Raw genomic sequence first — 12,317 nt, 5'->3', positions numbered from 1 at the left:
TCATATTTCTTTTAAGTTATGGTATATACCATACAATTTGCAGTATTCGTTTAGCTCCATCAAACATCATTATCTTGATTGTCTCAATGCCAACAACCCTGCGAGTTTTGTTATCTCCAAGCAATATTGATCCACCGTTGACCAATCGGAGTGTCTCAAACCAATCTTTATGAGGAGACACATGGAAGGAGCTGTCTGAATCAAGAATTGACTCCTTGCTTGATTCAGACTTAGTAATTATCAAAGCACCAGCTAAATTATCAGAGGCTACACTTGCTTATCCTGATTCATGTAGAGTTGAAAAAAATAGCTACAAAATAAATGTGTAACAGATCAAGAACTTTGTATAAAGCCTTAGGGAGAAGAAACTTGAGCATTATCGTTTGTTCTCAATTGGTAAAGTGGATTATACTCTGTACTTCAAATTAGATTTTTTTTTTTTTAAATTTTAGTTTATGTTGATGTATCTACCAATCACCCTACAATAGAAACTAACCAAGAGCAACACAAAGAACCAAATACTAGCTTAAATGACACAGAACAAGAAAACAAGCATGCAACCAAGAACACCAAGGATTACGTGGTTCGATCCATAAGAAGTACATCCACGGGAAGGGAAAAAACATTAATTCACTAAGGCAATCAACAAGGTTACACAACATTATCATTGAGAGATGAGCTTTCTTGCCATACTCTCTCTCTCATCAACCCGATACAAGATTCCCAAGATCTTCTCCTCAGTTTCATAAAATCTCTCCTTATCTCATTCTAACAAACTATTTTCATTCCTCTTCAACCCTCTCAATGTGCATCCCTCATTATTTATAACTAACGAGCCTTCCCCAAGTAGATCGGTTCACCAATAAGAAGCCTCATTTCCTTCTTTAACAACAGTTGTTAGAATTACACTTATAACATTGCCTTAGTCCAAGAATTGTGAGTCATCGCAATAATTCTCCACCTTGACTCTCAATTACAAAATTGCATGATGATGATTCCATCTTCTCAGCCACAACGGGCTATTAAACTTTAGTAGAGTCCATTAAGTCCAGACAATATCTGAACTTAGCAGCAGCTAGAACCTTTGTGAGCATGTTACTTTCAGATTGAATAACATTAGAAAAGTTACCAATTACAGTTCCTTCGATTAGTGAATATAGACCATTATTTCTAACTCCGTTCATTACAATTAAAGAGCCTTTAGTTACTTTAATACAACTATTTTCAGCCTTAAAAGAATAGCTACTTGGTTCCAACATACCTAAAGAAATCATATTTCTTTTAAGTTATGGTATATACCATACATTTTACAGTATTCGTTTAGCTCCATCAAACATCATTATCCTGATTGTCTCAGTGCCAACAACCCTGCGAGTTTTGTTGTCTCCAAGCAATATTGATCCACTGTTGACCAATTGGAGTGTCTCAAACCAATCTTTATGAGGAGACACATGGAAGGAGCTGCCTGAATCAAGAATTGACTCCTTGCTTGATTCAGACTCAGTAATTATCAAAGCACCAGCTAAATTATCAGAGGCTACACTTGCTTATCCTGATTCTTTTGGCTTTTCTTAATATTTTTTCTTCCTGTCAGGACAGTTCTTCTTGAAGTGAACTTCCTTGTGGCAATGATAACATTTGAAAGGTCCCTTTGATAACCGATTTTTGCTCTTTTTTCCTTATCTCGATCTTGATTTGTTATGACCATTTCTTAAATCTTTCTTGTCTAATTTTTCTCTAATGGTAAGACGGTAAGACCATCTTCGTTGATTTCCTCATTCAAGTCATGTTTTCTTTAAAGTTCTTTAGCTCTGATCAACGATTGAACCTCTTCTAGCGAAATTGTTTGCACCCTTCCATAGAGCATTGCATCATTGAAGTGCTCGTAACTCTTGGAAATGGAGTTTAGCAACAACAACACCTTATCCTCGTCTCCCATTTTGATGTTGATATTTTCAAGATCATCTATAATCTTGTTAAACTCACAATCTGCTTTGAGATTGATTTTCCTTCATACATCTTGAAGGAATACAAACGTTGCTTCAAGAAGAGTCTGTTGGCCAGGGATTTCGTCATGTAGAGCAGTTCAAGTTTAGTCCAGAGTGTCTGAGTCATTGTCTCCCTTGACACTTCCCTCAAAACTTTATCACCCAGGCTCAAAATTATCATGCTATGAGTTTTATCCAAGATAATGTTCTTTTCTTTCTCGGGCATCTCAACAGGCAACACAGCTGGTCCTTGCAGTTCTTCCACAATGCTCTGTTGTACAAGCAAGGCTCTCAACATGACTCTTCACAAGCCAAAGTCATCCTTTCCGGTGAATTTTTCGTGGTCTAACTTGGTAGATCCCATTATCTTAGTCTGGTTTTCCCACAGACGGTATCACTTGTTGATGTATCTACCAATCAAACAACAATGGAAACTATCCGAGAGCAACAAAAAGAACCGAATGCTAGCTTAAAGAACACAGAACAAGAAAACAAGAATGTTACCAAGAGCACAAAGGATTACGTGGTTCGGTCCATAAGACCTACATCCACGAGAAGGGAAAAAACACCAATTCACTAAGGCAATCAACAAGGTTACACAATTTTATCACTGAGAGATGAGCTCTCTTGTCATACTCTCTCTCTCATCAACCTGATACAAGATTCCCAAGATCCTCTGCTTAGTTTCATAAAACCTCTCATTAGCTCACTCCAACAAACTGTTTTCCCCCTTCAACCCTCTCAACATGCACCCCCATTATTTATAACTAATTAGTCTTCCCCAAGTAGATCTATTCACCAATAAGAAGCCTTCTTTCATTCCTTAACAACATTTTATAGAATTAAAGTCATACTGTTGTCTTAGTCCAATAATTGTGAGTCATCACAACAGTTTAATACACCACAAAGACATTTAAAAGATTTTTCACACGTCAGGCATATGTAGTCAAATTATGAAGGCTTCGAGTGCTACATTTATAATTACCTACATAGCAATCGAAACATTATTATTTATAAAATCTTAAAATCTTAAACCGATTATGAGCTCTCTTGTCATACTCTCTCTCTCATCAACCCGATACATGATTCCCAATATCCTCTCCTCAGTTTCATAAAACCTCTCATTACCTCATTCCAACAAATTGTTTTCATTCCCCTTCAACCCTCTCAACATGCACCTCTCATTATTTATAACTAATTAGGCTTCCCCAAGTAGATCTGTTCACCAATAAGAAGCCTTCTTTCATTCTTTAACAACAGTTTATAGAATTACAGTCATACTATTGTCTTAGTCCAATAATTGTGAGTCATCATAACAGTTTAAAACACCAAAAAGACACTTAAGAGATTTTTCACACGTCAGGCCTACGTAATCAAATTATCAAGGCAAGGCTTCAGGCTTCGGGTGCTAGATTTATAATTACCTACATAGCAATCAAAACATTATTATTTATAAAATCTTAAACCGATTGATGAGCTCTCTTGTCATCTCTCTCTCACATCAACCCGAAACAAGATTTCCAAGATCCTCTCTTCAATTTTATAAAACCTCTCATTACCTCACTCTAACAAACTATTTTCATTCCCCTTCAACCCTCTCAACATGCACCCCTCATTATTTATAACTAATTAGTCTTCCTCAAGTAGATATGTTTACCAATAAGAAACCTTCTTTCATTATTTAACAACAGTTTATAGAATTACAGTCATAATATTGCCTTACTCCAATAATTGTGAGTCATCACAACAATTTAAAACACCACAAAGACATTTAAGAGATTTTTCATACGTCAGACCTACGTAGTCAAATTATCAAGGCTTCGGGTGCTAGATTTATAATTACCTACAAAGCAATCGAAACATTATTATTTATAAAATCTTAAACCGATTGATATTTTTGAACTACTGAATTGTAGTTGCGTGTGCCAAGATTAAACCATTGAGAATTTGATAATGATAAATATGAATTAGCATTTTATAATGAATTTTGATATTTGAGTAAGAATTTTAAACATAGATGAAAAAGAATGCTAGATTTATAAATAACAATGTTTCGAGTGCTATGTACGTAAACAACCCAAAATAATTATTTGAGGTGACACCAACTCAAAACACATTTTATTACAAAATAACACAACATACGTCAAATACATTACTAATTAAAAAAAAAAAAAAAAAAAAAAAAAAAAGAAAAAAAAAACCTAAACCAAACATGGCCTTAAATAGGCAACATTCATAAGCTTTTTAGCTCATTCAACACTCCAATGATGGATTACAAGCACTTAACTAGTTATTAAACATACATGAACTCCAAAACAAATGCCGCTTGACTTGGTGATTCATAACTCTATGACCAATAAATATAGAAGCTAATCATCATTCTCCTAAGCCTCCCATCCACGCAAAGCTGTGGCTCGGGCGACTCGATTCACCCCCAAAGTGAAGGCCCCCATCCTAAGATTGCAATCATGAGATTTACACATCCCCTTGATGTTCTTGAAAGCAGTCAGCATGTATCTCTTGAGCTCAGTGTTCACCTTCTCTTCATCCCACAAGAATCCTTGAATATTCTTCAATAATTGGAGGAGGAGAAACACCATTCAATTTCAATTGTTTTTTCTTGCTTATTTGTGTTAATATCATATAAAGTTTAGGGTTCATTACCTGAACCCACTCGAAGTAGCTCACGGTTACACCGCCTGCATTGGCATAGATATCAGGCAGTACTAGCACTCCTTTCTCTGCAAATATCTGCAAAAAAGAATTTTGAGGCAATAAGATAAAAAATTCCATAATTTTGCTGTATGAAGCAGATTTTTTTAAACTATGATGCATGAGTTACATCATCTGCTTCAGGATCAGTGGGATGATTCGCAGCTTCAATTATGTATTTGGCCTTCACAGCAGCAGCATTTTCCCTTTCAAAATGGAAAATTGATGGCGGAGTTAGATTACACCTCATGTATTTCTAGAAATCAAATCAGAAATATATATATAACCAAAACTTCTAGTAGTGTGGAACCTGTTGAGGACTCCACCCAAGGCACAAGGAATGAGAACATCACATTCATGTGTAAGTAACTCATTGGAATCCATGGCATCTCCACCATTGAAATCTTTCAAAACCCCACCGGAAGATATGTGATTCTGTAGATCTTCAATATTTATGCCGCTAGGGTTTTTTATTGCTCCAGATACATCACTGATAGCAATGATCTTTCCACCACTCTCATGAATGAATTTTGCAGCCCATGAACCGACGTTGCCAAATCCCTGAAAGTATAAAGAATGGAGAGAAGAGAAGGCTTCAGTGTTTTAACATGTGCTGCAAGAGAAGCACATTTTTATCTGACCCTATTTCAAAGAAAAGCATAATTAGGTATTACAGATGATGCATGATGAACAGATGTTTGAAGTTATGGTTCACTGAATTAGACAACAAGATAAAGAGCATGAATTTGCTTCGACATTAGGCGTGACGGATTTTGAGATTCTAATGCAATTAAGAAGGTATAGTTCTTGTTAAATGAATCAAGCCATCACTCTTTCTTCGTTGTAGATCATAATAGTAAAACGTTGTTGGGTTTAATAGAATTGATCAAATCATACACAATTTTGATGTAAAAAATGGATTTTAAGGAGCCTATAAAAGCATATCAAGGTCATAGCACAATAATAAATAAGTGCCAAAGCGCTTGATTGGAGTTCACATAAACTCCAACGGATCAAGTAAACTCAGGTGAATGGTAGTTCTGTTATCATTCCCCCACGGCAATGAAGCTCTGATGAGAAGCATGTCAGTGACCTCCTCTCCATTGAAATTATTATGTATCATTTGGTCATGATGATCTAGAAACTTCATATCTTCTTTTAAGTACTATGACCACTTATAAGCACGTTGTTGTAAGCCATTTGTTTCAAAATCCTCCACTGAAGACAGGAACAGTTGGATGAGATTCTTCCCGAACATTCGTTCATATCCTTGCCATATCAAAATGAAAAGGCCATGAAGCTCCTCACAATTTATTAATACAGAACACAAAACATTGAACCCAACACCACCAAAGAGGTTCAAACTTAATTGTCGACATCATAGTATTTTCAGATCACTGACCAAAGTGTTCAACACTGTTTAGTGATGTGGAGATTATTATTTCAATATTTTTTTTTAAATCCAGATGAATTGTTAAGTGATTTCTCTCTTATTCTTAGATACGATTTGGGTTATTTTAGGGCTTGGAGGTTTCGTATTTTTAGAAAGATTTTGGATGTTTAGAATGTGTGTCTATTTGAGTTTCTTTGTCCTTGTGTTCCTCCTATCTATATAAGGGCCTATTTGAAGAGGAGTCTAGCATCCAATTACAAAAATAAAGTCACACAACAGAAGAAAAGAAAATGAAAAAAAAAAAAAAAGAATTACAGGTCAAGTTGAACTCTTGTAGCAGAGAAAAAAAAATTCGGGCTTGCAAGGTTTCGACATTGGCAACCGATGAAGGTATTTGCATTGTCAGTTTCCACATTGAAATTGCTAGTTCTATATTTTATAAGCTATTTCCTTTGAACTTATCATTTTCACCTTTGAGTTGGTCAGTATCATGCCTTTGGGCTAGAAAAAACAACCACTCCGAGATTCATCACAACTTTTAGCATCAAGCTTGTCATTCAGCCACTTCAGGGCTTGCTGCTATCTCCACAATTCAATTAGTCAATCATAGCCTCCACCCTTGTGTTCATCACCACCATCATTTTCAAGATCACTGCTCAAATTACATCAAGGCCAACTGCAAGCTCCACTTTTAGGTTTGACTCAACTACACCTTCAAGCCTCCCAATATCGTCACCTCCAAGCTAGCAAGACACTGCACTATCAGGGATGCCATGGCTATCAACTTTGAGCCTATCGCATGCAACTATTATTAAGCCTATCTCTGCCACCACTTACACCTTCCATACTATTGATGCCTTTGTATCAAAGCATTATTGGCATTTCGGGGGTGTGCACTCCCACAGATTCCCAAATTATCACTATGAACACATCAATCATTCTGATAACATTAACTACTGGCAATAACTGTCGCACGACACTACCATCATCAACATTTTAATTTACTTGCCTTTAAGGCACCAGTGTACTAAGATTCTTTGACCATTCGATGATGAATTATAATATTCAATGTAAGAAAAAGGGGGGGGGGACCACATAATTTTTTCCCATCAAGATATTCTATGTAAGAAAAATCTACTCTGTTTTATTGCATGCGTGCCTAGTAATTTTAACATTGAGAAGATCACAATATTCTCTTGGGAATTTTTCTGGCACGGCCAAGCTTTTGTTGTAACAAATAAATGTTTGCAATAGATGACGAATTATAATATGGAGGATGCCTAGTAATTTTAACATTGAGAAGATCACAATATCCTCTTGGGAATTTTTCTGGCACGGCAAAGCTTTTGTTGTAACAAATAAATGTTTGCAATCGATGATGAATTATAATATGGAGGTATATAAGAAATAACAAAACGAAATTAAAATACAACTCACCTGTATAACAAATGTCAATCCTTTGATGGATTTCCCATGTTCAGCCAACAGAGCCTCAGTAGCGAAAACAACTCCGCGTCCAGTAGCAGCATCCCTGCCCAGTGAACCACCAAGATCCTGCACATATGAAAAACTAGTTTACAGTTGGCTCAATTAAGGCTTTTTATATACTAAAAAATAGCCACACAAATCAAACACTCACTATTGGCTTTCCCGTAACAACAGCTGGGGAGTGACCATGAAATTTGGAGTACTCATCCAATATCCACGCCATAGTCTAAGATGGAATGGCACAAGTAAGAAAAAGCAAAAAAAAATTAAAAAAAAAAACCATGCTTAGATTCACTCTAATTTAATTTAATATAATTTTTTTTTTAAAAGTCCGAGTCAGAAAATATTTGTTAAACATATTTCCATTTTATTTTATTGTAAACAAAGTGACTTGTTACTTCAAAGTATGAAAATATCTATATGAGTGTTATCGTTTGGTTTTGAAGGTGCATAAGTGATTGTTTAAATTAGTCAGGCTACATGGAGAAAATTGTGCTAATTGGATATTAATAAGACTAATAGTAGTAATTTATGTAATAGTTATATAAGGTTTCATAACTTTCAATTTTCATTATTATAAATTTAATAATTAACTTATGCAATAATTATTTGATGTAATTATTATTAAAAAATTACAAAACTAATTAGATCTTTAATTATAATCATTAAATTATATATTTTTTAATCACTACAATATGACCAAAATATAACTAATTACTTGACTTATTAGTCAGTATAATCAATCATTAATAATCAAATAAACTAATTCGAGCTAAACTTTATTTCTATTTAATAAAGATAATTAATAGATCTTAAGATTATTAATTCTTGAATTCATCAGCCATTGATTAATAAATTATTTATTTGATTTAAAGAGTCTGTCGGATCCTAATTAAAATTATTGATATCTTACAAATATTTAATAATGGTATCTATGATTGAAGTGAGAAATTCATACATAATCATACGAATTGATAAACTATTTGTCAAGTCTAATTAACGAATATTTAAGGTATTAACTATGATCATTAAAGTTTTCCAAGTTTCTATTTATCTCAATCAGCATTTTATAATTAATTAATCAATCAAGCACATGAAATTATAATTAACTGTTTATTAAGCTTTTAATAGGAATTATGTATGATCTTAATCAAAATCATTCATTTAAAAATTAATTAAGCTTATTTTTACAACAATTAAAACTTATCAATTAATTAAACTATTGATTAACCTAAGAATTTAATAACTAATTTGTGATTATGATGTCAACATATATTAAAAGCGCCAAAATAAAGATTTATAAAGATAATAATTCTAAAATGAAAATAATTATAAATTAATTACAAAATTATACTAAAAAAATAAAAATTAATTTTATTTTCCGACCATTTTTCCAAACATATTTTCCATCTTCTGTTTTTAAAGACAATAAAGAAGTAGAACTTCGAAGTATAATTTTGTTTTAAATGAAACTAGAACCCAAACAAAAACAAAATAAAACAAAAGGATAAGGAAAGTAAAACGGATCCAAACTAAAATGAACCGCACAATTAGAAGTCCTAAGTACGCAAATTAAACTACAGACTCGATATAAAACAATTGTATGTGGTAAATCAATAGTGAACATAAAAGACCTGTGCATTAGTTCCCATATCTGGAGCTGGAACATCAGCGTGAGATCCAATTAAATCGTGAATTTTTTGAGTAAACACACGGGTGAGGCGTTCCAGTTCGCTTTTGGTTAAATCATCAGGATTGCAACCAATCCCACCCTTTGCTCCGCCATATGGTATGTCTGCAACAGCTGTTTTCCATGTCATAAGCTGAGCAAGAGCATTTACCTCATCTGGATCAACCTGATTAAAATGTAAAAATTTTGAATCCAATCAGGAGATTAAATCACTTAAACAATTATAATAAGTATCAAGTAAAAAAAAAACAAAAACTTGTACAGAGTCTGATCAGCAGAAACATTATGAGCATGGCAAAAGGAAGCTGAAGAAAAAGCCCAAACTTCACAGAATTTTCTTCAACTTATACTCATTTGGTGACCGAATTTGTCTAAAATGAGGAATTTTATTTACTGGATCTCTAAGAATAGTAAACTTTTTCCAGTTAAGAGCTGCATCAGAATGAATATAAACAATAATATCATAAGAACCTAGCAAAGGTTTTGTCTTTTAGAACGAAAGGAAGAAGAGAATAATATATTTTAAAAAAATGTCATGCAAAACTAGGAAAAAATTTCTTAGTCACGTTTAAAATCATTTTAATTAACAAGCTGCATATATCGATAGCTAATCCTACTCTAATATATAAAACATAACAGTGAGAAAGCTTCCAACTTTTTGTTCTAAAATATTCACTCCCTAAGAGGTTTTATACTTCTCATTAGCTTTGGGGGCGGCATTTTGAAAATTGTGCTTGAACAGCTCATCGAAAAATGCAGTTGATTTTTTACACTAAAGAGAGAATGAGGGTCAAACCCCGAGGTCCACAATTTCAAATAAACAACTTATCTTAATAAACACAAACCGCCCAAACACATCTTAAATAAAACGCACAATCATGCTTTGACCAATGCAGTTGATTTTTTACACTAAAGAGAGAATGAGAGTCAAACCCCGAGGTCCACAATTTGAATAAACAACTTATCTTAATAAACACAAACCGGCCAAACACATCTTAAATAAAACGCACAGTCATGCTTTGACATATTCCCAACTTTTTCTCTTCAGAACCGTCCAAAACTATAATAAGACAAATTGCTCCCAACTTTTCCAAACAAAAGAGAACTGCTAAGACACGAGCAACAAAATCTCACCGAATCGACCAAAAGTTCTAATCCCTAAAAACCCCAGTCACATAATCCCACCAATTTCGATCGATACTTAAATCCACATCCACAATAACAAACTAAAAACTAAAACGAAAAGAAAAATAGAAACACATCTTACTACCTCTGGGTGATATCGAATCCCGCCCTTCATCGGGCCACGGGCATTATCATGTTGAACCCTAAATCCAACAAACGAAGCCAAAGTACCATCATCTTTCGGAATCGTACACTCCACCTACAGACACGCGCACAAGAAGATAAACATCCAGCAATCTCAGAAACATTAAAAAAAAAAAAAGGAATTCAAGACATCTAGACTTAATGAGAAATGTATGGGATCGATTCCCTACTTTGATCTCCCGAAAAGGAATCAAAAGACTCTTCTCGAGCTTAGCGTCGAGACCAAGGATTCTCGCCGCCTGGCGAAAGTTTCTGCTGGTCGCAACCAAGGAGTTCATCTCTGCAGACTTCAACAGATTAAAAAAGGAAGATCTGCAAACAGAGACGAAAGCGGAGAGGTAGATCGGCGAGAGAGACGAAACGAAGCAAATATTTATAGCAATCTATGAGGGGAACAATCTCCAGCAAGGAAAGTACCATGTTGTCCACCATGAAGTCGACGAATAGTAAATTTCCAGTCGGAGTTATTATTAAATTTGTTTAGGCAAGATTTAAATTAGGAAAGATTACATAAATACCACTCAATTTATATGTATTCATAATATCAAGCGCCCAAAGTCCAATCTTTACCTACATGCCACCTTATTTTACGGTCCATGTGACTTTTAAGAAAATTAAAATCATTATATTTTTGATCTGATGTAAAAGAATTTGAGTGATTTTTGGGTGTTAGCTATGTAAATATGTATGAATTAGGTGATATGTTTGTAAATAATCCTCAAATTTAAAAATTTATCTTAATAAATTATGTTTATTATATGAGAGCATTTAGGTATCAAAATCTAGCACGTGATTCTTGTATATTTACATATTTAATATCAAATTTTACATATTTAGATACGCAACACTTAAATTTTTTATATTACAACAAAATTATTATTATTGCACGAGGTGTTAAAAATATAAATATTAAATTTTTGTTGTTAGCTGCATAAATAATAAGAATAATGTGATATAAATTTAAATTTTTTGCTATATTTACCTTAGAATTTTAATAAAGTTAAAGTTATTTTTGTTAATTTTTCGAATATCCTTCAAGTTCATTATACCGGCAGAAATAAAAATTGGAATATTTAGATTTTTTTGTGAACATAATTAATACACGAATTTTTTTTAATAAAATAATTAATTTATTTCAAGTTTAGTTGGAATTCAATATGAATTTGAATTTTGAATTAAATTATAATTAACCTCGGCTCGGCTGATTTTTTATTTTATATTTTAGGGTATAAATTGAGGAAAAAATTGTGTACGATAGACGTAAGCAGCACTGCGTACGTTTTCAAGATTATATCGAGAGTATAAAGGGTTATATCTGTGGTATAACCTCTTGTAACCTGCATGTAATATTTTATAACTTACCTGTCACCTACTAATAAATTCTTAATATATGATAACAGAAGTGCAGAACTTATTTGTAGGTTACAAGTATGTTACACTAGGTTACATGGAGGTTACAAGGGGTTATAACACGAGTATAACCCGCAGAACTTATTTGTAGGTTACAAGTATGTTACACTAGGTTACATGGAGGTTACAAGGGGTTATAACACGGGTATAACCCCCTTATACCCTCCTTATAACCTTGAAATCGTAAGCAGTGCTACGTACGTCTATTGTACCCAAATTTTTCCCCAAATTGGCACCTTTCGAATTAAAAGGCGTTATAATTCTACGTAAATAAATAGACTTTACTTGTGCAGGTTATATTCGGGCG

At 33.6% G+C, this 12,317-nt stretch overlaps 1 protein-coding gene across 1 annotated transcript; it reads right to left on the bottom strand.

Annotated features, from left to right (window-relative positions):
* Positions 1–4,180: 4,180 nt before the first annotated feature.
* Positions 4,181–10,959, bottom strand: LOC110020356 (glutamate dehydrogenase 2). The gene is made up of 9 exons (XM_020718426.1): positions 10,771–10,959; positions 10,542–10,655; positions 9,216–9,437; positions 7,733–7,807; positions 7,531–7,647; positions 5,011–5,261; positions 4,831–4,906; positions 4,653–4,739; positions 4,181–4,558 (listed from the first exon to the last, which is right to left on the bottom strand). The coding sequence occupies exons 1-9, from the start codon at positions 10,876–10,878 to the stop codon at positions 4,373–4,375; spliced, it is 1,236 nt and encodes a 411-aa protein (XP_020574085.1). The 5' UTR covers positions 10,879–10,959; the 3' UTR covers positions 4,181–4,372.
* Positions 10,960–12,317: the final 1,358 nt, after the last annotated feature.

Source organism: Phalaenopsis equestris, unplaced genomic scaffold (assembly GCF_001263595.1).
Source record: "Phalaenopsis equestris unplaced genomic scaffold, ASM126359v1 Scaffold000094, whole genome shotgun sequence".
Classification (NCBI taxonomy): domain Eukaryota; kingdom Viridiplantae; phylum Streptophyta; class Magnoliopsida; order Asparagales; family Orchidaceae; genus Phalaenopsis; species Phalaenopsis equestris.
Note: the sequence above shows the minus strand (reverse complement) of the source record. Positions and strands in the feature narration are given on the sequence as shown.

What these genes read in the sequence shown, in the direction of transcription:
- LOC110020356 (XM_020718426.1), bottom strand. Translation starts at nt 10,878, where the DNA reads ATGAACTCCTTGGTTGCGACCAGCAGAAACTTTCGCCAGGCGGCGAGA. An exon ending in ATATGGGAACTAATGCACAG is followed by an intron (nt 7,808 to 9,215) that starts GTCTTTTATGTT and finishes ATTCCATCTTAG; the next exon opens with ACTATGGCGTGGATATTGGA. An exon ending in TTGGGTGGAGTCCTCAACAG is followed by an intron (nt 4,907 to 5,010) that starts GTTCCACACTAC and finishes CCATTTTGAAAG; the next exon opens with GGAAAATGCTGCTGCTGTGA.